This window comes from Girardinichthys multiradiatus, chromosome 6 (genome assembly GCF_021462225.1).
Source record: "Girardinichthys multiradiatus isolate DD_20200921_A chromosome 6, DD_fGirMul_XY1, whole genome shotgun sequence".
NCBI classification, from domain to species: Eukaryota; Metazoa; Chordata; class Actinopteri; order Cyprinodontiformes; family Goodeidae; genus Girardinichthys; species Girardinichthys multiradiatus.
The window spans coordinates 39,029,153-39,052,468 of record NC_061799.1 but is presented as its reverse complement, the minus strand read 5'-3'; the positions used below and the strand labels follow the sequence as shown (position 1 = coordinate 39,052,468).

Here is a 23,316-nt window from a genome sequence, read left to right as displayed (position 1 = left end):
GAACTATAAGAGTACAATAAAAGCAGACTAGAGGAAGGCAAATGACAGAGTTCACTTTTAAATGCGACCATGTAAAACAGAGTAGGAATACCTCTTCTCTACCGTCATTGACTGGTTCTCTGAGTAGAGGTTTTTTTCTGTACAGACACTGAGCAGCGGAGTCCATGGAGATTGTTGATTTAAAAGTGCAGCCATGACAGAATGTTCAGCCATCACTCTGTTTCAATTACATCTGACAAGGCGGACACGGCTAACGCCTCTTAGTCACTGACACGTTTGTCTCAGATCCCACTCTCTGTGTCTCTGGCGTCTGATTGTGATGAGTAAAGGTCAGAATGTCTGCGCTTTTCTGTTCTGCTGTTGTTGGACACATCTGGTAGTCAAGTGCTTATTAGCTCTGGCCTTTAGCGCTGAAAAGATCAGCCTGAACCACTGCCAGACCAACTGATTCATTTTTACCGAAAGTTTTTATATTTAAAAGTAGCACATGGTTCAAAATCCTATATTAACAAAAAGAAAATACTAAAAATTTAAATGTTATTGCACGGCTCACAAATAATAATTGACAAAAAAATTAAAATTTATAAAAATATTTAAGAAAAGTCAGCTACTAAAGTGGAACAAATATCTGAACTATAAATTAAAATTCTGGGCTGTACGGCGATGGTGCAGTTAGTACTGTTGCCCTACAGCAAGAAAGTCCCAGGTTCAAATCCCAGCCAGGGGTCTTTCTGCATGGAGTTGGATAAGTTATCCAGTCATTCTTGGTGTTTCTTTTTTTTTTTTTCATTATGTAAATTTTTATGTGTTTTTTGTTGGAATCCTTGACAGAATTGTTCTTTTTTATAAATTTTTATAACAAATGGGGGAAAATGTATCCATTTAAAAAACTAATCAGGAGCAATAAAGCTGAGTCTTAAAATTAGACACTAATTGTTTTCTCGTGATTAGCCTATTTTCTTTTCACTTGAAGCCGTGTGTGAAATGAAACTGAATTAACTGCTCAGCTCTACACTGTGCTGTATGGTTGAGGGGTAACGTAAAGGTTTTTATAGCATCTAACAGAGGCTCTGTGTAGAATAAATCATTTTAATGTTACTCTAAGGATTTCATTTAAAAGTTTGTCTTCAGGATGCCTTTTGGTGATACAGGTTTCTTCAAAGAGCAGTTTTAATGTAAATCAGTTTGCCCAGTGTATATTAATTACACTGCTCAAAAAAATGAAGGGAACACTCAAATAACACATCCTAGATCTGAATGAATGAAATATTCTCATTGAATACTTTGTTCTGTACAAACACAAAAATCTTCAATGGAAATCAAATTTATTAACCAATGGAGGCCTGGATTTGGAGTCACACACAAAATTAAAGTGGAAAAACACACTACAGGCTGATCCAACTTTGATGTAATGTCCTTAAAACAAGTCAAAATGAGGCTTAGTATTGTGTGTGGCCTCCACGTGCCTGTATGACCTCCCTACAACGCCTGGACATGCTCCTGATGAGATGGCGGATGGTCTCCTGAGGGATCTCCTCCCAGACCTGGACTAAAGCATCCACCAACTCCTGGACAGTCTGTGGTGCAACGTGACGTTGGTGGATAGAGCGAGACATGATGTCCCAGATTTGCTCAATCAGATTCGGGTGGGCCAGTCCATAGCTTCAATGTCTTCATCTTGCAGGAACTACTGACGCACTCCAGCCACATGAGGTCTAGCATTGTCCTGCATTAGGAGGAACCCAGGGCCAACCGCACCAGCATATGGTCTCACAAGGGGTCTGAGGATCTCATCTCGGTACCTAATGGCAGTCAGGCTACCTCTGGCGAGCACATGGAGGGCCATGCGGTCCTCCAAAGAAATCCCACCCCACACCATTACTGACCCACTGCAAAACCGGTCATGCTGAAGGATGTTGCAGGCAGCAGATCGCTCTCCATGGTGTCTCCAGACTCTGTCACGTCTGTCACATGTGCTCAGTGTGAACGTGCTTTCATCTGTGAAGAGCACAGGGCACCAGTGGCAAATTTGCCAATCGTGGTGTTCCCTGGCAAATGCCAAGCATCCTGCACGGTGTTGGGCTGTGAGCATGACCCCCATTTGTGGACGTAGGGCCCTCATACCACACATACGGTTTCTAACCATTTGTGCAGACACATGCACATTTGTGGCCTGCTGGAGGTCATTTTGCAGGGCTGTGGCAGTGCTCCTCCTGTTCCTCCTTGCACAAAGGCGGAGGTAGCGGTCCTGCTGCTGGGTTGTTGCCCTCCTACGGCCTCCTCCACGTCTTCGGTGTACTGGCCTGTCTTCTGGTAGCGCCTCCAGGCTCTGGACAGTACGCTGATAGAAACAGCAAACCTTCTTGCCACAGCTCGCATTGATGTGCCATCCTGGATGAGCTGCACTACCTGAGCCACTTGTGTGGGTTTTAGAACCTGTCTTATGCTACCACGAGTGTGAAAGCACCACCAACATTCAAAAGTTACCAAAACATCAGCCAGAAAGCATAGTTACTAAGTAGTGGACTGTGGTCCCCACCTGCAGAACCACTCCTTTATTGAGTGTGTCTTGCTAATCGCCAAAGACGTACCCCTGTTGTCTATTCCATTTGCACAACAGCATGTGAAATTGATTGTCAATCAGTGTTGTTTCCTAAGTGGACAGTTTGATTTCACAGATGTTGTGATTATGAATCTGAGAATATTATTTAATATTAATATTTTAATATTTTATTAAATAATATTTCGGTCTGTTAAGGGTTGTCCTGTGAATACCAGCCCAGTAAGGCGATGGTATTAGGACAAAATAGAAAGGTGTGAGATGAGCTCTGACATTATTGAACAGCAAAACTCTTTACACACATGGAATAAATTCACACAATTTCTTAAAATACAATAATTTATTTACAAAAATAGTCAGCTCAAAGTCAAACATATTTCAATCAACAAAGTCTTTACTATGCTAAAACAATCCTACTAAACTACCAAGCAGAATTAAAGAATAATGAAGACTAATGGGCTATGTACAATATAAACAAGTTGTTAAAGGTGGCTGAAACCATGACCAAAAGAGTGATGCAACATTACCATGCAATGTTTATGTTTGAGAACCAAGGATTATCTTGAAGAACCTGGAAATGAAGTTAAGTTAGTCTTGGAATGAACTTAGGCAACAATCAGCATACCTTTAGACAACCATTCACAATGCAAGATCAGATAAAATATTATTTTAATAAAATAATATTTTAAGAATGATCTGCCGAATAAAACCAACCTTCTGGATGACTAATTCTCAACGGTCTCTCATTAGCTGCCTTTATTTATTAAAATAATATTTAAAGAAATATTATTAACGAAATGGTAAAATATTTAAGGGAATATTTTGGAAAAGAGCCAAATCTGCCAGATCCTGGTTATTTTTGCCTGCTACTAACCCTTTTCCACCAGTAGGAGCTGAGTTCCGGGTGGTCAGGTGTATCGCATCAGCTGGAGGACTATAAGAAGGAGGCGAGCCAGTACTTCGACGCCTGAGTGTTTTCCCTCCTCGTGGTATTCAGCCTGGCCAATTTCATGATTTTGGGAAGTTTTTGATCTTCTGTGAAGACTCTGTTTATTCCCTTGACTAATGGTCTTATCTGTCTCAGGATACCAAAGCCTAGTTCCTAAGAGATCTCTGGAAGACTTCTAACAGTTTATGGATTCGGGATTCTCGCTCTTCTACCCGCTGGCTGCCGGATCAGACGTTTGCTTCATAGCTCCAGGCGAACCCTGTCCACCCTCCTCCGAACCTCTCAGGACTACCTTGCTCCAACGTTGCAGTGTTGCTCACAGCCCCTCCAGGATCATAACCTCTCTCCCTGGCGGACCTAACTCAACCGGACGTAAGCTCTCACATAGAGCACATTGTTAAGGTTTCTTTGGTGGTGTCTTACCTGCGTTCGCTTTTCTCTTGCAGTCGCTCAGCATCCTCGGTTTCCAGTACCTGGTTCTGCAAATAAAACTTCTTACTATACGCTTCTCTGTTTAGTTGTGTTTTTCTGCATGTGAGTCAAGTCGGCCATTAACACTATGACAAAATCTGTCTGGAGAAATGGGGCTTAGTGGTGTTTACTTAATTATCAAATTTAGTAAAATGATGTTAGGGACACATTATTTACTGGATTGAAAACTAAACCTTTCTGGGTAAATATTATTTAGCAGCAAGCACTATCCTTACCTGTTAGCAGTTGAAGCTAACAAAGGCGGCTGCTAGCTTAGCACCAGAATCAAACACACTCCTTTAAAAATACCATCTATAAAAGGGTTAAAATGCATAAGCACAGACGGCGCGTTATGATCAATCTTCTGTTTAAAATCACCCTTCAAGTAAAGTTTGTCTTAACTTTAAAAACATACAAAGAACACAAAACTGAACATGTGTGCTGCAGATAAGTCTGCTAGCACCAAGATAGCTGAGTTCAACCCAAACAAAACCAAACTTCACAAAATGAAAATTGTTCAGATCATTTCAATCTAAACCCTTCTCTATTATTCTGCCCAAACACCAAACCTCGTATGAACCTGTGGAGGAGTTGTCCGGGTGACGACGAAGTTTGAAGAAACGTCCACAGTCAACAAACGTTGACTGTGGGGGGGTTGAAGGTGTGGCCGTTCTGTTACCAGGGTTAGGTTCCAGCTAACCTCTGGAGCAGTGGCTGGAAGATGGCTCGTTCTGTCCGCTGACCACACTGCACGTTACCACGAGATGCGGCTCCTGTTGTCCTTCCTTCAGACTCGGCTTCGTAGAGACCGCGTCTCTGCAGGGAACTCTGGAACACAGTTTGCTTCTGCAGGCCTCACAGAGAAAGTAAAGCAATGCTTATACCTTAATCTCCCTTTCATGAATGAATACCGGATTCTTTCAACAGCAATTCATCAGTACTTAACTTGTGCATATGATCGCGTGATCTTATGACACCCTTGGATCCAGTTTGAAGAGTTTTATGTCTGTTTGCCAGCAAAGAGACATTAGGGTGCTGTCCCCCCTATCCGGTCTCTCTGGAGGCCGTGTGGAAGAGGCAGGATGTAGCAAGAGTTCCCTGCAGAGACACCGTCTCTACAAGCCGAGTCTGAAGGAAGGACAACGGCCCCGCATCACCGTCGATACGGTAATATGCAGTTGGTTGGCGGACAGAACAAGCCGTCTTTCATCCACAGCTACGGAGGTTAGCTGGAAGCTAACACTTTGTTCACGGAGCTTTCTTCAAACGTCGTCGTCGCCCAGACAACTCCTCCTCAACACGATTCAAACAAGGTTAGTGTTTGGGCAGAGAGATATTTAGGATGAAATGATCTAAACGTTTTTCATTTTATGAAGTTTGGTTTTGTTTGTGTGAAACACTGGTATTTTGATGCTAGCAGAATATCTGCAGCACACGTGTTCAGTTTTGTGTTCTTTGTGTGTTTTTAAAGTTAAGACAAACTTTACTTGAAGGGTGATTTTAAACAGAAGATTGATCATTATGCATTTTAACCCTTTTATTGATGGTATTTTTAAAGGTGTGTGTTTGATTCTGGTGCTAAGCTATCAGCCTCCTTTGTTAGCTTCAACTGCTAACAGGTAAGGACACGTGCTTGCTGCCAAATAATATTTACACAGAAAGGTTTAGTTTTCAATCCAGTAAATAATGTGTCCCTAAACATTATTTTACTAAATTTGATAACTAAGTAAACACCATTAAGCCCCATTTCTCCAGAAAGATTTCTCTTTTCCAAAATATTCCCTTAATAATATTTCTTTAAATATTATTTTAATAAATAAAGGCAGCTAATGAGACCCCGTTGAGAATTAGTCATCCAGAAGGTTGGTTTTATTCAACAAATCATTCTTTAAAACATTATTTTATTAAAATAATATTTTATCTGATCTTGCATTGTGAATGGTTGTCTAAACATCTGCTGATTATTGCCCAAGTTGGTTCCAAGACTAACTTGACTTCATTTCCAGATTCTTCAAGATAATCCTTGGTCCTTAAACATAAACATTGCATGGTAATGTTGCATCACTCTTTTGGTCATGGTTTCAGCCACCTTTAATCAACTTGTTTATATTGTACATAGCCCATTAGTCTTCGTTATTCTTTAATTTTGCTAGGTAGTTTAGTTGGATTGTTTTAGCATAGTAAAGAGTTTGTTGATTGAAATATGTTTGACTTTGAGTTGACTTATTTTTGTTAATAAATTATTGTATTTTAAGAAATTGTGTGAATTCATTCCATGTGTGTGCAGAGTTTATGCTGTTCAATAATGTCAGAGCTTGGCTCACACCTTTCTATTTTGTCCTAATATCACCTCCTTATTGGGCTGGTATTCACAGGACAACCCTTAACAGACCGAAATATTATTTGATAAAATATTAATATTAAATATTAAATAATATACTCAGATTCATAATCACAACACAGAAGTTTGATTTACTTGGAGTTATATTGTGTTGTTTAAGTGTTCCCTTTATTTTTTTGAGCAGTATATATTAAGGGTAATATAATTTGGGAGAAAATTACATTACCCCTAACCCCTAAAAGTAAGGATGACCTTTTGATTTATTGGTTATAATGTGATTGTCGGAGTCTGAGGTTGTTATGTACCAAAATGCAAACAGGTGCTAGGGCTCGGCATATTTTAAGTAATATCTTCTTTAATGAGGCTCGTAATTCCACACTTACATGGTCACTGAAGAAACCACAGACGAAATGTCGTAGTTAGCACAATACAGATAAACACAAGCGGCTCAAGGTGAGACGTGACATTACAAGAGGAACCAGTGAAGAATAATGAACATAGACCAAGTTAAATGCAGGGAGAGGAGGAGAGTGGACCAATGAGAGGAAAGCTAAGGTGATCTGATGATTAGTGAAAACAGGTGCGAGGACCGGCTGTGGAGACTGAGGGAATGGTGGTTAATATGGTGATTAATGCTGAGGAACGCAGGGACACGAGGAGCTCAACTAGACTGAAAATGTAAACAAATTAGAATCCAGGAAGTGGGAGACTGGGTAAGAAAGAGACAATAAATCCAGAACTAGCAGGGGGGAGCAGAGAAAGCGAAGACCTAAGATAACAGATAACATAAACAATAAGTGGAAACTAAACCTAGAAGAAACAAATAATCAATTACAACTAACTGCCAGGGAGGAACTGCAACATAAGAGACTAACACAGAGAACTATACTAGAATTAATATACCGAGGAGGATAAATAAATATAAAGAACTAAACAGGAGGGAACTAAATGGGAAGGCAAACAAACCTCTGAGTAAACAATAACTGAAGGGGATCTAAGGACAAGGGGAGGAACTACTAAGGGGCACGAGTGAAGGAAAGATAGAACACAGGAAAACAGAAGGACATAAATAAACCAGTGAGTGGATGGACTAATAAATACGAAGAAGAATGCAGAAAGAATAAAAGACAGAACAACAACCAAACTAAGAAGCACAACGCAGGAAAAAAAATTAATTTGGATAAGCTGAACAACACTAGGAAAAAACATTTTCACAGCAAAACCTACACCAACACAAGCCCAGAATGACAGTGATAAGATGCAGTTTTTGTTTAACTAAACGACGCAGAAAATAATAAAATATCTTTTTTTTTATCAGTGATGTTCATTAGTGGAAAAATACCTTCATATTGGCTGTGTGACTAATCAAAGCATGGCATTAAAACACTGTATTGATGATATTTTAAATGGTAAAGGAACCAATCTCACAGAAAAGTTGTAGCCCTAATCAATAAACCACTCTGCTGCTTCTCAGCACAACCGTATCTGGGGAGGCATGCAAACTGTTTGACATTCATTGCAACTATTCAATATCTTATGATTCAAACTTTATAGGTAATGCTTATGGGTAATTCTTCTTAATGCAAGGTGCAAATTCAGCACCAAATGACAGTGATCACAGGTAAAAGGCAAAAATATAGTTTTGAAATTTCTCAAATATTATTTTAATGTATTTCCGGTGTTACATGTAAAATAATTTTCCTGTAAATGAACCTGTGCATGAATATTGCTATATAGATACACTTGCCTTGCTTTAAATGTACATTTAAAAATGCTAATTACAAATTTATGTCTTAAAAGTATACAAGTTAACATCTGAGCATATAAAAATGAGGCATACTGTATGTCACCAGTTTAAACTACATCTGTGTACTTTTTATCTATACGACCTGTAGATGATAATTTATTATGAGTCGGGACTCCTTACTTGACGTGGTACTTTACAGTAAGGCTTTACTGCTAGTTAGCGTAAGTAATCATCATCAACGCCTGTGTAAATGCAGTAGTTTTGGCAGTTTGTTGTTTTGGGGCATACAGATGTGTGTGAACATGCATATGTGTGACTGAAATGCTCTGGTGGGACCTTAAAGGAACTGTGCATCAATCAGTTTGCAAACCTCGATGACCTGAAGCAATGTTTTAAAGAAGACTGGAAAAAAATGTATTCAATACCTGCAAAATTTCCAAAATGGAAAATCAACAGCTTTGCTGGGATGTTCATGACCAGTAAAACCAAACTAAAGATTCAGTATGGAAAACATCAATGTCTTTGCTACAGTGGAAGTCTGGGGGCTGCGTTTATATCAACAGCCTGATTCTGTCATTTCCTTTGTGTACATAAAGTCTAATAACTAACATCTGACGTGATATTTTAATAAGCAATATATTGTAAAGCTTTGAGCTTTTGAGTCTTAATGCTTTGTTTACTTGTACTGAAATTAATTATACCAGTTCTATCAACAGATAAACAACCAAAATAATCTACAGAAGCAGTAATTAATGATTAGAACCAGATTCTAGAAAAATTAGTATGAACTCTTGATCTGGATCTAAATAAGTAATTTATTCCCCAAATCCACATGAATCACTTCTAGCATTTTAGTTTACACCTTATTCCTTGAAATCTGAAATCTTTAAAACCTTTTTCTTTCTGTAGGAGCTGGAGGCTGGTCGCCCCTCACCTCAGACAGGTATCAGTGGCTGGAGGTGGACCTGGGCGAACGGACCAAGATTACAGTTGTCGCCACACAGGGCCGCTATGGCAGCTCTGATTGGCTGACGTCTTACCAGCTGATGTTCAGCGACACAGGACACAACTGGAAGCAGTACAGACAGGAGGACAGCATAGGGGTGAGTCAATACAGAAGTGAAACATCACAGATAACACAAAAACGAAAATTCAGAAATGAGCTTTACTAAAAAAATAACCCCAAAAAATACAAGCACCTAAGCCCTGCTTTAAATATTAGCTAAAATGTTTATTCTTCAGATCAGTTGCAGCTAATTTTCCTGTCTCATTATATTAGACTGATATTTTCAGAGTACTTGGTTTTAAACAATGCTAGTCTGCAGAGATCAGCCCTTTCTGAACAAATTATTACTTTCTTCAGGAGCCTTTGACTCTTCATTAATAATGGATGAACCAATGAAAGAGCTCTGCTGCCTGTACTGACCTGCTGCCAAAACACTTGAAACAGCTATTGATGGCTGCAGAGAGGGACAAAGAGCCTGAAACGTTGGCAAGTTCTGTCTCTGTGTTGAAAAGCATCGGAAAAAATCCTGAAGTGCTTTATGCACAAGTTCAGTCAGTCACAAGCACAAATGAAGTCACTTTAAAATATGATGTCGGTAAGTATATGGAAGACAAACAATATTGGTGGTGTACAATGGACATGCTCTACGTGGCTGAGCATTTAAGCGGTTTTGTCATGTTTAGTTTCCACTAAAACTCAAATGGTGATTTTATTTTTAATGGTAAATGTTTCTATATGAAGCAGGTTCCTGATATTGTTTGGATTAAATCTTTACTGTTTGAAATTAGACATCCCCTCAAAGGCTGACTGGGATTTAAGCACGATCAACGGAATCATGTGTGCTTTCGTTCTGATATGCATGCAATGGCCAATTTCTAATGTGCATCTTGGTGTTAATGGGTTGGATGCCATTTTGCGTAATTCACCATATCATAGATTCAACAAGGTGTCTGAAACATTCCTCAGAGATTCTGGTCCATGTGATGGCATGATGCAGTTGCCGTAGAATTCTCAGCTACACATCCAAATGGTGGGCTGCATGATGGAGCAGTTGGTAGTACCATTGCCCTGCACCAAGAAGGTCCTGGGTTTGACTCCCGGCCGGGGGTCTTTCTGCATGGAGTTTGCATGTTCTCTCCCTGTGCATGCGTAGGTTCTCACTGGGTACTCCGGCTTCCTCCCACAGTCCAAAGACATGCTTGTTAGGTTAATTGGTCTCTAAATTGCCCTTAGGTGTGAATAAGTGTGTGTTGCCCTGCAATGGACTGGTGACCTGTCCAGGGTGTACCCGCCTGCTGGCACCAGCTTCCCTGTGACAGACTATGGAAGAAGCGGTATAGAAAATGACTGACTGACATCCAAATGATTACATCACATGCCAAGTATTCAAGTCTTCACAAGTACTCTTTTAAATTGATATCTGGTGACTGTGGAGTCCACACAATAAGCTCCTTTTCATGTTCAAGAAACCAGTCTGACATTATTTGAACTCTGTGCATCTGGCTTGAAGTATCCATTGGAAGATGAAGCCACTAAGGTCATAAAGAGGTGGATGTGGTTATTGGGCGTTGCACTGGCAGGAGAAGGTACAGATCCGTCATCCCTTCTATCATCATGGGAAATGTAAGATCCCTTCCTAAAAAAGTGGATAAATTGGCAGCAGCTTAATTATCCTGAAATATGACTAACTGTGCTAACTCTCTAAACATGGATGGTTTTCAATTTACTCCGGGTTGACAGAACCAAGGAGATCGGTCAAGTCAAGTCAAGTTTATGTAGCGCTTTTCAGTAACAAAGCACTCAAAGTGCTCGGTAAGAAAAGAGGAGGTGGTCTGGCTGTGCTTGTGAATGATAGATGGTGCAACTCTGGGCCTTTGCTGACTAACTGGCCCCCATTTTCACTCAGATAGTCAAAAAAATCTCTGGAGCAGTGTGAGGTTCTCTCCTGCTTCAAGTGTTCCACCGTCATCCCAGTTCCCAAGAAGGCACCATCATGGGGTTAAATGACTAAAGATCTGTCGCCCTGACGTCTGTAGTCATTAAATCCTTTGAACGACTGGTATTGAAGCACCTGAAAGACATCACAGGCCCCCTGCTGGACTCCCTGCAGTTTGCCTTCTGGAAAAAACAGGTCGGCAGATGATGCAGTCACCTTGGGATTACACTTCATCCTGCAGCACCTCAACCACCCAGGGATGGTCAGGATATGCCAGAATCTTGTTTGTGGACTTCAACTCGCCTTCAGCTTGGACTTCACTCCTCTTCTCCCTCTACACAAATGACTGCACAGCAGCGCACTAATCTGTAAAATTTCTGAAGTTTGCAGATGACACCACTGTTATTGGTGTGATCCTGGACAGTGATAAGTCTGCATACAGAGAGGAGGCGGATCACCTGATCCACTAGTGCAGTCAAAACCACCTGGAGCTTAAACCTCTTTTTACTTTTACTTCAGTAATATTATTCTCAACTAACTCAACTATTACTTGAATACAATTTCTGGCTACTTTACCCACCTTGACTTACTTCACTGTATGAAGATAATGCATGTTTTAACCAAAACTGCACCAGACAGACACATTCTCACATAGTTTATGTTAAAGTGAGACTTCTTGGTTGTATTAAAGCTTCATTGTTCTAATGTTAGTTTTTACTGAGGCTGCTGTGCCATTTTGGAAGTAAAGTGAATATACAGTAAGCATCGTCACAGAATTGTTTTTATTTTAGTTTTCAAAATACTAGAATTTGTTTACCATTTAATAATTTTTTTTGTTTGTCTGATTACATGATTTTCCCAAACATTAAATCAGATGTTATTATCAGTTACTCAGTACTTGAGTGACCTTCTTACCAAATTCTTTTATACCCGTACTTAAGTACAGTTTGTGGCTACTCTACCCACCTCCTGTAGTAACAGAGCAGATTGAATTTTTATGGTAGAAAAACTGGCAGCATGTGAGATAAATCTTTTCTTGGTCTACTTAGATTACAAGAAATGTGGTGTTTACCAAAAGTCTTGGTGGAGTTTTGTTGCAGATAAAAGGTATTTCGTATCGGAGTGAAGCTTTGGAGAAACCCGGGTTTTTCAGTAATTTGTATTTTGGCAGTATAAAAGTATTACTATTTCTGCTCTGCTGTCCCTATTTTATGCTGCTTTGCAGTTTGATCGTGTTTTTTCTGCTTCGAGTTTTTTTTCTTGCAAGGGTTCTGACGCCTTATGAAGAATTTTATTTAACTACAGATACCTTTGCTGGCATTGTGAAACTTCTAAAGAAGAACAAAATTAAAGAAACCTAAATTGTTTCAGACAAACATTTTTTTACATGTAAAACTGTGTTGTATTAGTTTTAACATTGGCTGATTCAATCTAACATATACTGTGTGTTGTGATGAATCCTCAGTTTATTTAAGCAGTTTTGAAAATATTTCTAGTTGCTTTAGTACTTTATCTACTGAAAGAAGCATGCAGGACATCATGATGTACTATATTCTTAGGTTCAAGCAGGACATTTATCCAGAGTAAAACACTGTTGGTTGCAGGGCTGATGACAGGGAATTCTGATTAGAGTTTGAGCCAAATTACTTTGCTTATGTGAAGAGAATCCAACTAATCTAAGTCCTAAGGATCTTCTCAGAGTTACCAGAGAAGAGCTTCTTATGGATTAAAAGCATTTTGACCTGACACTCTGCAAAAACTCTGCAGTGACATTTCAGAGTGTTTTGGAACTTCTGAACTCAGAGCTGAGAGAGTGTGCAAGAGAAGAAAACAGACGAAGGAGCTGGCAGATAAACTAGAGCATATTTTTCTACTGAGGTGAACGCTTTATTTATATTAACTTTACAACTATATTGCCGTCAGTTCCTGTAGTTTTGTTTGGAGCTTAATATTTGTTATATGTAGTATAAATATACCACTTGTGAGTGAAAGTCCTGTGGATTTGAAAACAGATGGCGTACTAACAGAAAGCCACTGACGATGAACACGTCCAAGGCAATGAGAAGAAAACATTTTATACGAAACCATCATTAAGTATTTCAAATGTTATGCATCTTGTTTGACCTGATATGAAATTCTGTACTGTTGTTCCCATTTTTATAGTCTTAACTGTCTGATAGACTTTCATGATGTAAACTATATGTTGTTCCAGACTTGAAGTCATTTCACAAAATAAGAAGCTTCTCCTTAAAAAAAAATGTTACTCCACAATATACTTTACAGTTTAAATTTGTTATTCTGCATGTGTGGTACTTACACATAAGGTATAAATATAAGTGCAACATATCTCTGAGTGAATTATTTTGTATATTAAAAGTGTCAAAAGAGGCTGTTATTGTAAACCTTCTCAATTAAAGATAACTTGGTGTTAAATGTGCACAACATAGATTTCTCTACATCCAGTAAGACAATCAAACTCAACTCTGTTACTTACTAACTAAGTTAATTATGTGACTGTTTCAGCTCTGAGAGCCAGTTAGCCAGCCTGTCAACTTCAGGGGGAGGCTTATAATTACAACAGTTGGAAGAGAAACATTAAGACAATCAATCAGGCATTCAGCCCAGAGTCTGAAGAAATACATTTGAAACTTAATCTATGTTGTTTTTTTATTTTAAAAATATTGCCAACTACAAATGACAATAAACAGAATTTGGCTCAGTAGTTATGGTGACTAAAACATTAGAAACCTTTTAATTATTCCCTCTGTGATTATATTGTACTGTGCATATGCTTGGAAAAACAGATTTGCTTTCAGACTCTACCTTGCTGCTCTTTCTGTTTGGTGAGTGCTGCTTGCATTGTGTGCAGACTGAAGGAACTAAACAACACAGAATAAGGAAGCAAACATAAAGATTTCATCAAGTCCTGTGGTGTCTGAACATCTTAGATTACAGTCAATGCTCTATACATATCAGTGCCCCCTAATGGTCAAATAATTATTAGCTTATTTGAATAGGCCAGACAATTAAGCATTTGGTATGCTAAGGTGAGTGAATCCTTATCAGTCTTACTGTAGTCTCAGAATGAGACAAAGCTAAATTAAGTATAGAGTCTTTGCTGTGACTGTTCAGTAGTACTTGCATAAATTCCACAGCAATGGATCCTATGTGCAATATACAGGGGTTGGACAATGAAACTGAAACACCTGGTTTAAGACCACAATAATTTATTAGTATGGTGTAGGGCCTCCTTTTGCGGCCAATATAGCGTCAATTATTCTTGGGAATGACATATACAAGTCCTGCACAGTGGTCAGAGGGATTTTAAGCCATTCTTCTTGCAGGATAGTGGCCAGGTCACTACATGATACTGGTGGAGGAAAACGTTTCCCCACTCGCTCCTCCAAAACACCCCAAAGTGGCTCAATAATATTTAGATCTGGTGACTGTGCAGGCCATGGGAGATGTTCAACTTCAATTTCATGTTCATCAAACCAATCTTTCACCAGTCTTGCTGTGTGTATTGGTGCATTGTCATCCGGATACACGGCACCGCCTTCAGGATACAATGTTTGAACCATTGGATGCACATGGTCCTCAAGAATGGTTCGGTAGTCCTTGGCAGTGACGCGCCCATCTAGCACAAGTATTGGGCCAAGGGAATGCCATGATATGGCAGCCCAAACCATCACTGATCCACCCCCATGCTTCACTCTGGGCATGCAACAGTATGGGTGGTATGCTTCTTTGGGGCTTCTCCACACCGTAAGTCTCGGATGTGGGGAAAACAGTAAAGGTGGACTAATCAGAGAACAATACAGGTCCTTCTCAAAATATTAGCATATTGTGATAAAGTTCATTATTTTCCATAATGTCATGATGAAAATTTAACATTCATATATTTTAGATTCATTGCACACTAACTGAAATATTTCAGGTCTTTTATTGTCTTAATACGGATGATTGTGGCATACAGCTCATGAAAACCCAAAATTACTATCTCACAAAATTAGCATATTTCATCCGACCAATAAAAGAAAAGTGTTTTTAATACAAAAAACGACAACCTTCAAATAATCATGGACAGTTATGCACTCAATACTTGGTCGGGAATCCTTTTGCAGAAATGACTGCTTCAATGCGGCGTGGCATGGAGGCAATCAGCCTGTGGCACTGCTGAGGTCTTATGGAGGCCCAGGATGCTTCGATAGCAGCCTTTAGCTCATCCAGAGTGTTGGGTCTTGAGTCTCTCAATGTTCTCTTCACAATATCCCACAGATTCTCTATGGGGTTCAGGTCAGGAGAGTTGGCAGGCCAATTGAGCACAGTGATACCATGGTCAGTAAACCATTTACCAGTGGTTTTGGCACTGTGAGCAGGTGCCAGGTCGTGCTGAAAAATGAAATCTTAATCTCCATAAAGCTTTTCAGCAGATGGAAGCATGAAGTGCTCCAAAATCTCCTGATAGCTAGCTGCATTGACCCTGCCCTTGATAAAACACAGTGGACCAACACCAGCAGCTGACACGGCACCCCAGACCATCACTGACTGTGGGTACTTGACACTGGACTTCTGGCATTTTGGCATTTCCTTCTCCCCAGTCTTCCTCCAGACTCTGGCACCTTGATTTCCGAATGACATGCAGAATTTGCTTTCATCCGAAAAAAGTACTTTGGACCACTGAGCAACAGTTCAGTGCTGCTTCTCTGTAGCCCAGGTCAGGCGCTTCTGCCGCTTTTTCTGGTTCAAAAGTGGCTTGACCTGGGGAATGCGGCACCTGTAGCTCATTTCCTGCACACGCCTGTGCACGGTGGCTCTGGATGTTTCTACTCCAGACTCAGTCCACTGCTTCCGCAGGTCCCCCAAGGTCTGGAATCGGCCCTTCTCCACAATCTTCCTCAGCGTCCGGTCACCTCTTCTCGTTGTGCAGCGTTTTCTGCCACACTTTTTCCTTCCCACAGACTTCCCACTGAGGTGCCTTGATACAGCACTCTGGGAACAGCCTATTCGTTCAGAAATGTCTTTCTGTGTCTTACCCTCTTGCTTGAGGGTGTCAATAGTGGCCTTCTGGACAGCAGTCAGGTCAGGAGTCTTACCCATGATTGGGGTTTTGAGTGATGAACCAGGTTGGGAGTTTTAAAGGCCCCAGGAATCTTTTACAGGTGTTTAGAGTTAACTTGTTGATTCAGATGATTAGGTTCATAGCTCGTTTAGAGACCCTTTTAATGATATGCTAATTTTGTGAGATAGGAATTTTGGGTTTTCATGAGCTGTATGCCAAAATCATCCGTATTAAGACAATAAAAGACCTGAAATATTTCAGTTAGTGTGCAATGAATCTAAACTATATGAATGTTAAATTTTCATCATGACATTATGGAAAATAATGAACTTTATCACAATATGCTAATATTTTGAGAAGGACCTGTACATGTTTCAATACATGCTATAGCAACCCGGCCGTGTATATTGACCCTGTGGAGCTCCCGACGGACAGTTCTGGTGGAAACAGGAGAGTTGAGGTGCACATTTAATTCTGCCATGATTTGGGCAGCCATGATTTTATGTTTTTTGGATACAATCCGGGTTAGCACCCGAACATCCCTTTCAGACAGCTTCCTCTTGCATCCACAGTTAATCCTGTTGGATGTGGTTTGTCCTTCTTGGTGGTATGCTGACATTACCCTGGATACCGTGGCTCTTGATACATCACAAAGACTTGCTGTTTTGGTCACAGATGCGCCAGCAAGACGGGCACCAACAATTTGTCCTCTTTTGAACTCTGGTATGTCACCCATAATGTTGTGTGCATTTCAATATTTTGAGCAAAACTGTGCTCTTACCCTGCTAATTGAACCTTCACACTCTGCTCTTACTGGTGCAATGTGCAATCAATGAAGACTGGCTACCAGGCTGGTCCAATTTAGCCATGAAACCTCCCACACTAAAATGACAGGTGTTTCAGTTTCGTTGTCCAACCCCTGTATATGGTGCCTCCAAGTTGTGATGCTTATGCCAATAAATGTTTTGACATGTCCAAAAACATGGCATATCAGCTTGGCTTAACTCATCAACAAGCTATCTACGCAACATCAGATACGTAGAAAAGAAATGCTAAAGTATTATTTAATTACAGCCATGTATCTTCATAACCACTTTAAAGGTAAGCAGAATGTTTACACTGAAATGTGCACTAGTGTATTGGGGGTAAATGGATAATTAAATTGGAGTAAAGTGCAAATAATGTAACAAAATTGAGGACACACCTTACCAAGACAGACTTCTCTTGGCATTAAAACAAAAAAAAAACAAAAAAAAAACACATTGGTGTTGTCCACAGACTAAAAACTGTTCTTTCAGTTAGATACATAAAAAATTAACAGTATTTTTGCTCTAAAATACTAAATATAAAATGAGACAGTGATGCCCTTCAGTTGGAAAACACATTGATTGCGATTGTATTGAAGAAAGTAAGTGCTGTCTGTTCAAATGTTTCTATTGTGCATTTTCAGTCTGTTCCAGGCAACACTAATGCAGACAGCGTGGTTCAGTACAAACTGCAGCAGCTGGTCGTGGCTCGCTTCCTCCGCCTCATTCCCCTGGACTGGAATCCCAGCGGGCGGATCGGACTGCGCCTGGAGACTTACGGATGTCCTTACAGTGAGTGCTCTATCCTTCACTGCTCTCATTAGATTCTCTGGGGTTAAACAAGTTAAACATCCCCACAATATTTCATGCTTGTAGAATCAGTGCTAAACGCTTATTATTCTAACGTATACTGAATCTAAATGAGAGATACAAGGGTTATAAATGGATTTAATGGTCAAAGCTGCTGGTGCTAATAAACAATTAAGGGATCTTAGAAAGCATTGCTATCGAGTTGGTTTACACATTAAGGAAAAACAAATAATGCCTGTACTAATGAGTCTGTTGATTATTGTTTGTGTATTTATACTTCGATGTCTTCAAACTTCCCAGCAAACACAAATGCAGATGTTAGTATTTATCTGTTAGATTCTGAAAATAATTTTTATTTATTCTTAATCAAATGTTGGCCAAAGCAATCATAAGGAAAACATTCACAGCAACAATAACGTAATGCATACAAATTGTTTCTTATGTTCAAATGCATGGTTCACTTTTAAATGCACAAAAATGCTAAACTCTCTCTGCTTTGTTTCTTTCTTCAGCCTCTGATGTAGTGAGTTTGGATGGCTACAGCGGTTTGGTGTACAGACTGAGTCCTGGATCTAGGCGAGCTCAGAAAGATGTCATCACGTTGAAGCTTAAAACCATGCGGAACTCTGGGACACTGCTGCAGGCGCAGGGAAGGGAAGGATTCAGCCTAAGTCTGGAGTTAGAAAGAGGAAAATTACTGCTGCTGTTCAGACAAGGTAATAATGTCCATTGACAGACATTGAGAGATCCTGACATATTTTCAGTGATTCCAATATAGTGAAGCATTTAATCTGAAGAGAGTTGGTAGAAATATATCCGTGATGCATGGTATTTCTTTTGATGAGCAGCATCTCCATTTGAATCACTCGGCACATACGTGAGGCATTTGATTACCTTTTTAAATGGACAGTGAGGAAAACACACACCTTTCTTCTTGATTAAATATTTGTGCCCACTTTTCTGCTACATCCCAGTCCGATTAAAGTCTTGATTGATGGTACCCATTTGCTGCAACATGTGTTAGGGCTGGACTCTTCTGGACTCGATGTATGCCAGGTGTCTGTGTCTGTGTGTGTGTGTGTTTGACTGGGAATACACCAGTGGTTGTCAGGTTGCCATGCTGAATCATCACCATCTGGCACCCCTCTCACCAGGAACTCTGGCTGACCACAGACATATTTTACCCTCACATCCAACTTCTGTTATGATTCTGGCACGTCTGCTCTACCCTGTCTCCCTGGCTGCAATCAGCAGATTAGATGCACCTGGTGGCTGCTGCAGTGTAGTGCAATCTGTGGAATGCCAAGCACCTGTGTCTTCCCTGATATATACTGACTCTGACAAGCAGACGGTGCCAGATTTTTGAAAGCCATCGTGTGAGTAGATATCCAGCGTTCCTTCCTGTCCGATCATTGTTCTTGACCTTGCCTTGCTTTTTGGATTTATGCCCCTGCCTGCTCCCTGTTGGACTATTTGGATTTTGGTTGTCAATCTTGTTTCCTGCATCTGGTTTATGCCTCTGCTTGACGCTTGCCTGACGCCTCTTGTTCCGATCGTTGACCCTGTTTCTGTCCATGGATTATTGAGCCAGCCTAGCCCTCGGATTATTCAGCCTGGAGTCACTTCTTACCTTTGCTGTGGACATCACCGCCTGCCGCCCACTGAGGTTTCCCCTCTGGGTTTCAAGTTCCACTCGAGACAAAAGCAGGTTAGTGACTTTTCTGATCCCTGCAAAATCTGGAGAGACTACAAGTCACTAATCCCTCTTTCTGCCTCAGTGATTCCTGGAAGCTGTGAGGAGTGTTACCTGTGTGACGTTTTCCTGTGGCTGAATAAACCTTTTAAACTTTCAGTACTGTGTCTGGATGAATCTTGGGTCCGCCTTTTTATGATTCATAGCAGAAAAATCTGGCCAAAAATGGACCCATTGCCAGCACAACAGTGGCGCACCCACGTTGATGAGACCCGTTCCTGGTTGGGTTCCGGCATGGGGGAAATAATTTCCACATTACGTTCTGGAAAGCTTGTCTTTGAGCCACCACCATCACAAAGAAACCACACCCAAGTAACACAGACAACAGCAGAGGTAAGGGAGCCACGCCTCTCTCCGCCTGAGATGTTCAGGGGAGACTCAGACCAATGTCGAGCTTTTCTAACTCAGTGTGAAATTCATTTTGAACTTCAGCCGTCATCCTTTCCCACTGAACGTTCCAAGGTGGCGTTTGTTATATCTCTGCTGGCAGGAAAGGCAAAACAGTGGGGAACTGCTGAATGGCATAACAGGTCTGCATCTTGTAATCTTTATGAAACTTTTTCCAAGGAACTCATTCGAGTTTTTGACCCGGTCATTCCAAGTCGTGAGTCCGCAAGAGGATTATTGTCCCTCAAACAGGGTGATCAGCCTGTCTCGACCTATATAATTGACTTTCATTTGTTGGCTGCAGAGAGCAGTTGGAATGAGGCAGCACAAATGGATGCATTCATGAAAGGGCTAAACGAAGACATCAAGGATGAGTTAGCAACCCATGACTATCTTTCTTCCCTGAAACAACTCGAGGATTTGGCTACTCGCATTGATATTCGGCTGGCAGAGAGATGGAAGGAGAAGCGCCATGAGAAGGGTCGCTCATCATTAACTCAGGTTTCTGGACACCGGTATGAGAGAAGGAGTCGGTCACCTCTAACTGAGGAAAATGATAATTGTGAGCCCATGCAATTGGACAGAACCAAGATTACCCCTGAGGAGAAAGATTGTCGGAGAAGATTCAAGCTCTGTTTTTATTGTGGAGAGAAGAGACATTTAGCACTCAGGTGTCCACTAAAAGGACAGGCTCAGCAGAGGAAGGGAGGTCTCTACTGAGCCGAAGTCAACTATCTGCCTCCTCCTTCTTGTTTCCTGCCCATTTTCAAACCTCTTCTTTGTCTCTCCAGGGGGCCGTGTTTATTGATTCAGGAGCAGATACTGAATTCATGGACGAAACATTTGCAAATAAGAACGGCATAAAACTTATTCCGTCAGCTGACACAAGAAACGTGCTAGCTTTGGATGATCACAGCATGAACAATTCACATCTCAGGACGGAGGAGATTACCTTAACAGTTGGAGGTAATCATCAAGAAAAAGTAACTTTCATGATCATTAATTCACCTGAACTTCCTGTAGTCCTAGGGGCCTCCTGGTTACAGAAACACAACCCGCACATCGACTGGAAGAAAAAAGACGTTCTGGGTTGGTGTGAGTCATGTTCTGCTGACTGTCTTTTGTCTGCTGCTACGGAGGTCAGTGCGGAGAATGAGGTTGAGGAGACCTATCCGGATTTATCCAAGGTACTGCAAGAATACCATGATTTAAAGGAGGTTTTAATAAAATCAAGGCCACCCCATAGACCCCCCATGTGCTATTGATTTGCTTCCTGGCACATCACCCCTAAAGGCAGAACCTATTCATTGTCTGGTCCAGAGCACAGGGCCATGAAGAGTTATGTTGATGAGGCATTAAAAGCAGGGCACATTCAACCCTCTTCCTCTCCGGCGGGTGCTGGTTTCTTTTTTGTTGGGAAGAAGGATGGTTCATTGAGAAATGCATTGATTATAGAGGCCTTAATGAGATAACAGTTAAAAATAGATATCCCTTACCACTCATGAACACAGCTTTTGATCAGATCCAGGGAGCCAAGATATTTTCTAAGCTGGATCTAAGGAATGCATATCATCTGGTCCGAATCAGAGAAGGAGATGAGTGGAAAACAGCTTTCAACACGCCTACGGGCAATTATGAATACAAGGTCATGCCATTTGGACTTACTAATGCTCCTGCAGTTTTTCAGTCATTGGTCAATGACGTTCTAAGAGACATGGTGGGTCAATTCATATTTGTTTATCTTGATGACATACTGATTTATTCTCAAGATCTGGAAACCCACAGAAAACATGTCAGAGATATTCTCCAAATCCAGTTGTTCGTCAAGGCAGACAAATGTGAGTTCCACATAACTACCACTTCCTTTTTGGGCTTCATCTTTTCTCCAGATCAAGTGCTTGTCGACCCCTCCAAAGTTAAGGCCGTATTGGAATGGCCTGTTCCAACTGATCGCAAGCAGCTTCAAAGATTTCTGGGCTTCGCAAACTTCTATAGGAGGTTTATTAGAAATTACAGCCTGGTTGCTACTCCCCTAAACGCTCTTATCTCTTCCAAGGTAAAATTTGTGTGGAATAAGGATGCAGAGAAGGCCTTCAATAGGTTAAAGGAACTCTTCACGTCAGCTCCAGTGTTACGGTCTCCTGACCCAGAGAGACAGTTTATCATGGAGCACTGGGGTCGGAGCTGTATTAGGCCAAAGAGGTGAGGATAATCGTGTTCACCCATGTGCCTTCTTTTCAAGGACTCTGTCACAGGCTGAGCGGAATTACGACGTGGGAGACAGAGAGTTATTGGCTGTCAAGTTGGCATTGACAGAGTGGAGACATTGGCTGGAGGGGACTAAGGAGCTGTTTATGGTGTGGATTGACCATAAGAACTTGGAGTACCTGAAATCAGCAAAATGGCTAAACCGCAGACAGGCTAGGTGGGCTCTGTTTTTCAGTCGTTTTAATTTCTTCCTGTCTTACAGACCAGGGAGTAAAAATGGCAAACCTGACGCCCTATCCCGGATTCAAGAGCCTGAAGAATCTCAGTCTGCGGGTGAAGAGGAGTTTATCCTTCCTGAAACCGTCAGGTTGTCTGTGTCCCGAGTGGAGGTGGAAAGGGAGGTCCAGGAAGCCATTAGGGATCTGCCTATCCCACCATCATGTCCACCTGACCGCTGTTTTGTCCCTGAACGCCTTGTGCCTAAGGTACTGGAGTCTTGTCATTGCTCTCGATTAGCTTGTCATCCAGGAATCAGCAGAACCATTCAGACAGTTCGAACTCAGTTTTGGTGGCCATCGCTGGTCAAGGATGTCAAAGACTTTGTTGCTGAATGCACTCAATGTTGTTGAGCCAAGCCTTCTCGTCGCCCCCCTGCGGGGTTGTTGCACCCTTTGCCAATTCCCCCTCGCCCATGGTCACATATTGCGATGGATTTTGTGACAGGTCTACCGGTTTCTAATGGTCACTCTGTACTACTAACCATAATTGACAGATTTTCAAAGATGGTTCATCTGGTGCCGTTGGAGAAGCTTCCATCTGCTAAGGAGATGGGTGAGATATTGACACGAGAAGTTTTCAGGCTCCATGGAATCCCAAATGACATTGTTTCCGATAGAGGACCCCAATTTGTGTCACGTTTCTGGAAGGAGTTTTGTTCTTTGTTGGGAATTTCTGTTAGTCTTTCCTCAGGGTTTCATCCTCCAGTCTGATGGCCAAACCGAGAGAGCCAACCAGGAAGCTGAAACCAAACTTCGTATCTTGTGAGTCTGACCTGACCAAGTGGTCACAAAATTTACCCTGGGTTGAATATGCCATGAACTCTATGCAATCAAGTGCCACTGGTTTGTCCCCTTTTCATGTTGTGTTTGGTTTCCAGCCACCCATGTTTTCGGTTCAGGAGAGAGAGGCTAATGTTCCATCTGCCCAAGCGGCTGCCCTAAGGTGCCAAAGAATATGGAGAAAGGCCAGGAGATCGATGATCAGAATGTCACTGGTTCAGT

General features: G+C 41.2%; 1 protein-coding gene across 3 annotated transcripts in view; it reads left to right on the top strand.

Annotated features, from left to right (window-relative positions):
- LOC124870415 (contactin-associated protein-like 4) overlaps window positions 1-23,316 on the top strand; it is a 154,993-nt gene that overhangs the window by 53,203 nt on the left and 78,474 nt on the right. For all 3 annotated transcript variants that reach the window (XM_047369080.1, XM_047369079.1, XM_047369078.1), the window contains exons 3-5: window positions 8,978-9,171; window positions 17,523-17,670; window positions 18,201-18,404. In XM_047369080.1, coding sequence (XP_047225036.1) covers window positions 8,978-9,171; window positions 17,523-17,670; window positions 18,201-18,404 — 546 coding nt within the window. The remainder of the gene's footprint in view (window positions 1-8,977; window positions 9,172-17,522; window positions 17,671-18,200; window positions 18,405-23,316) is intronic.